This window comes from Apodemus sylvaticus, chromosome 15, assembly GCF_947179515.1.
Source record: "Apodemus sylvaticus chromosome 15, mApoSyl1.1, whole genome shotgun sequence".
Classification (NCBI taxonomy): Eukaryota; Metazoa; Chordata; class Mammalia; order Rodentia; family Muridae; genus Apodemus; species Apodemus sylvaticus.
In genome coordinates this window covers 69,887,768-69,892,322 of record NC_067486.1, presented here as the reverse complement: position 1 = coordinate 69,892,322, position 4,555 = coordinate 69,887,768, and the positions used below count along the sequence as shown (strand labels likewise).

The 4,555-nt window shown below is 55.1% G+C and overlaps 1 protein-coding gene across 1 annotated transcript; it reads left to right on the top strand.

Annotated features, from left to right (window-relative positions):
• Nucleotides 1-447: 447 nt before the first annotated feature.
• Fam43a (family with sequence similarity 43 member A) lies at nucleotides 448-3,660 on the top strand. The gene has a single exon (XM_052158260.1). The coding sequence runs from the start codon at nucleotides 1,490-1,492 to the stop codon at nucleotides 2,780-2,782; it is 1,293 nt and encodes a 430-aa protein (XP_052014220.1). The 5' UTR covers nucleotides 448-1,489; the 3' UTR covers nucleotides 2,783-3,660.
• The last annotated feature ends 895 nt before the right edge of the window (nucleotides 3,661-4,555 follow it).

The window sequence follows — 4,555 nt, the reverse complement described above, 5'->3', positions numbered from 1 at the left end:
TTCAGTATTGTTCGCGACAGTCTTCTTAACCACGAGCGTTCCACTACCGCTGTCAAGACTCTCTTATATTTTCTTTGTTCTTTATTTTCTTTAATAGATGATTATTAAGGTATAATAATAAACAGAACCTTTGAAGTTGTCGCAGAAGGAACACAACAACAATAACCACCACCACAAAATACTACACAATTTCCCCCAGAGTCTACAATCTCAACTTCCACCACCTCCACCAGAAGTTTCGATCTAGACATACTCTTAATCAGCGAGTTGCAATTTAGCCTAGGGTGGAGTGTCAAAGTTTAAGTTCCTCTTGCTATTGGGTAACTCCAGGTCTTTTTGGTTTCTATAGCTAAATGAGATGCTGGTAGATTTGGGACGTGGTTGCCTAAGTGGACTAGTCTTCCCTTTCCTCGACCAGTGCCTGCAACCTGGTCCCTTTAAGAGACCAGAACTGCGTCCAGCGTCGCAGCCCTAAAGGGATCCTCTCCGGTGCTCCTCCCCTGTCCGCGCGGTGAATGGTTCGCGCCGGCCTATATTAACCCGAGATCTTCCTCCCGGACGGCAAAGATGTGAGGCGAGCAAGTCGGCTACCGCGCTCACGACCACAGAGGGCGCGCTGCAGATCGCCGAGAACCCCGAAGCGGAGCCGGACACCCCCGGAGGGAAGCGATGAGGTAGCGGCAGTCCCCGGAGCGGACGATGTGCGCGTCCTGCCCTCGGAACCCCGCGCTACCCTGGCCGAGCCGGCCGAGCGCGAGTCCCCGGCGTCCCCTCGGAGCGAGGATGCAGTGAGCTGCGGGACCGCTGTGCTTGGCCCGCCGCGGCCAGCCAGACCTCTCGGACCACACTTGGGGCAAGCTGCTCATTCCGGGACCAGCCCAGCCGAGGGGCTCGCCCTCTCCCGCACCCACGGGGGGTGGGGAGCACCAGCCCCTGGGCGCACTGCTGTAGTTTCCGCGGCGCCTGGCCCTGGCCCAAGACTGTGTGTGTGTGTCACGTTCGCTGAAGAAGAGTTCCAGCTTATTTTCTCACCATCCCAGTTGCTTTGGCCGAGCCGCCCCCCTCTATTTATTTGCACGCACTCATTAGGCTTTTTTCTAAAATATTTTCCGCTCCGCTCTCTTATTTTGTTGCTTATCTGAGACTTTTGTCCTAGGCTTCTGTAATCTCTCTCTCTCTCTCTCTCTCTCTCTCTCTCTCTCTCTCTCTCTCTGTGTGTGTGTGTGTGTGTGTGTGTACACGCCTCTTTTGCACACTCGAAGCTGAATATATATTTTTTTCCTTTCTAAGATTCTACCCCAGCCTCTGCGGGGTTCCAAGCACTATCTGGCCTCTCCTGCCTCCATCTCCCTGTCCCGGAGGTTCTCCCAGCTCGAGTTTTATTTTTCGAGCTTGCCCGGGCCAAGCGTAGCCTGGGTTGGTGGCCCTGCGGGGCTCGCACCCCGCGCTCGGCCACCGCCGCCCAGCCACTCCCGGGCGTCCTCCGGAGATGCTGCCGTGGAAGAAGCACAAGTTCGAGCTGCTGGCCGAGGCGCCGCCGCGGCAGGCGTCCAAGCCTAAGGGCTACGCTGTGAGCCTGCACTACTCCGCGCTCAGCTCCTTGGCCAGAGCCTGCCCGGAAGGCGCTCTCAGCCGGGTGGGCAGCATGTTCCGCTCCAAGCGCAAGAAGCTGCACATCACCAGCGAGGACCCCACTTACACCGTGCTCTACCTGGGGAATGCCACCACCATCCAGGCGCGCGGGGACGGTTGCACTGACCTAGCGGTGGGCAAGATCTGGAGCAAGAGTGAGGCCGGCCGTCAAGGGACTAAGATGAAGCTGACCGTGAGTGCTCAAGGCATCCGCATGGTGCATGCCGAGGAGCGAGCGCTGCGACGTCCCGGCCACCTCTACCTGCTGCACCGCGTCACCTACTGTGTGGCAGACGCGCGGCTGCCCAAAGTCTTCGCCTGGGTGTACCGGCATGAGCTGAAGCACAAGGCGGTAATGCTACGCTGCCACGCGGTGCTGGTGTCCAAGCCGGAGAAGGCTCAGGCCATGGCCCTGCTGCTCTACCAGACGTCAGCCAACGCTCTGGCAGAGTTTAAACGTCTCAAGCGGCGGGATGATGCGCGTCACCAGCAGCAGGAGTTGGTGGGCGCCCACACCATCCCACTAGTGCCGCTGCGCAAGCTGCTCTTGCACGGACCTTGCTGCTACAAGCCGCCGGTGGAGCGCAGCCGCAGCGCTCCCAAGCTGGGCTCCATCACCGAGGACCTCCTTGGGGAACAGCAGGAGGAGGAGGAGCTGCAGGAGGAGGAGGAGGAAGAGGAGCACCTAGAGGGCTGCCTGGAGGAGGAGGAGGAGGAAGAAGAGGAGGACCGCGTGGGGCATGGGGATCCAGCAGAGGAAGAGGCCGAGGCGCAGAGGGCGCTGGTGGTGGCCATGCAGTTGGAATGTGAGGACTTGCTGGACCCGCTGGAAAATGGCCACGAGGAGGCGTTGGGGGACAGCGGGGTCTCGCTGGGCCCCAGCTCGGGGATGTCACTTCCTTTGTCAGGCTGTGCTTCAGACGTGAAGGCCCAGCTGTCACAGCTTATTAGCGACCTGGGCGACCTTAGCTTTGGCAATGACGTGAGCACCCTGGAGTCCGATTTAAGGGTGACACGCCTGCTGTCGGGCGAGAGCACGGGCAGTGAGAGCTCCATCGAGGGTGGAGGTCTGGACGCCACCTCTGCCAGCCTTGGCAACCCATCGGGCCCTGCTGACAGCACCAGCCTAGATGAGCTCTACTCCGGCTAAGCTGTGAGAAGACTCCTCCGCGCACCCCACCTACCCCCACATACACACAGTGGCTCCTCAACAGTAGTTCTATTCCCCTTAACCTCCAGGAAAGGGAAAATGACCGCACTGGAGGCCCAGACCTGACTTTGGAGTTTCCTAGGGAGCACTTCTCTCCCTCTAGTTACTCCAGCACTTTTGGCTCTGAGGTGGCTCGGGTTGTGAGCAGGGAGATGGGGGACAGAGAGGGAGACAGGCACCACAAAGCAAAGAGATGGGCTCTCTGGGGTTGGCGAGGGTGTGGGTGAGGGAAAATTGGCTGAGGTTGGAAAAGGCCAAGGGCAGGCTGGAGGTGCCCAGCAGCCGGTTTCCTGTTTGTGAGGCAGCTGGGGCTTGGGAAGGAGGGGTTAACTTCCTCTCCAGACCCCTGACTGGAAGTCTCTCTGTCATCAGTATCTCATTAACAGTCACTTTCATAATGCTGGAGGCTTTAATCTACCTGCCCCCAGTTCTTTTGGGTAGGAGAGCTTGGGCTGTTTACCTCAGACTCAAACTCTTGAAAGTATGCCAAATTTCTCAAATAACTCTTCTATGGGGGGGTTATGAAAGTCGTGTTTTGTTTACAGTTAAAGAAACCTAATATCTAAGAAATAAAAAAAGGAATTTTCCTTTAGAAATACACACCTTCCTCCCGCCCCAAAGCCCCTACCTACTCCATGATGCTATGTAAAATATTTTTGCACTGTTGTGAAGTATTTTTGACTTTTTTTTTTGTACATAACTGTGTTCTTGGAACTGAATGTTTATTATCTCTTTTGCTGTGCAAAAGATCCCTGTAAAATGTTGTCCGGTTGTATGTATGGAAATGTGTATAAAACATTTTGTTATTTTTTTGACCAGCATTGTTTCGGTTCTGTTTGCACGTCAGCGGGGTGAGAATAAAGAGGAGAAGCTGTCAGAACAGGCGAGCCTTTGGAAATGCTACCCCAGATGATTGGCCTGTGAGGGGGTGGGGGCGGGGCTGTGCCTCCAGCCTCAGTGTGGTCCTGCTGGGGCTTGAGGAGGGCTGGAGACAGTGAAACCTTGCTACCCATCTCCTTGAGTGGTTCTGGATCAGATGGCTCCGGGTGTTATATCCGTGGCCAGCCTCTGTGTATTTCATATTCCTTGTATGTGTGCAGTTTTGCTTGCTTTTGCTTTTGAGACAGGAGACTCGCTGTGTGGCTCTAATTGGCCAGGAACTCCATAATACAGACCAGGCTGGTTTAAAATTCCAAGATCTGCTTGCCTCTGTTCCCCAAGTGTTGGGATCAAAACTGTGCGGTATTATGCCTGGTATATGGATTTTTTCCCCCTTCAAGTTAATTTTGGAGAGGTCAGTGTAAATTCAACTGCCCACACTGTTTGCACACATATGGCTGTTTACTGAGTGACTTGCCATGCACCGAGGTTTTTTTTTTTTTTTTTTTTTTTTTTTTTTACCACCTCCTGTGAGTCGGCCTAGTCATCAAGTACAAACAAAATATATAGTCCTTTTCCTCTGCAAATTGCCACGGTGCTTTGGAGACTGACTAGCACCCTAAAGGGGACTCTGTGGAGTGAGGCCTGCTTTGTTTTTCTCTGGGAAGAAAAGCAAAGAGACAAGTTGTAGGCTCTGGACAACCGGGAGTGAGTCACGGCTGGTAGGGCTGGGGGAGACAGCTTGAACAGCCGGCCAGGCTTCCTTCCCCTGCAGCCCAGCCTGGCCCAGTGGGAACCATTCTGAGAGCGAGAGAGCGGAGCTGTTGGCTTGGT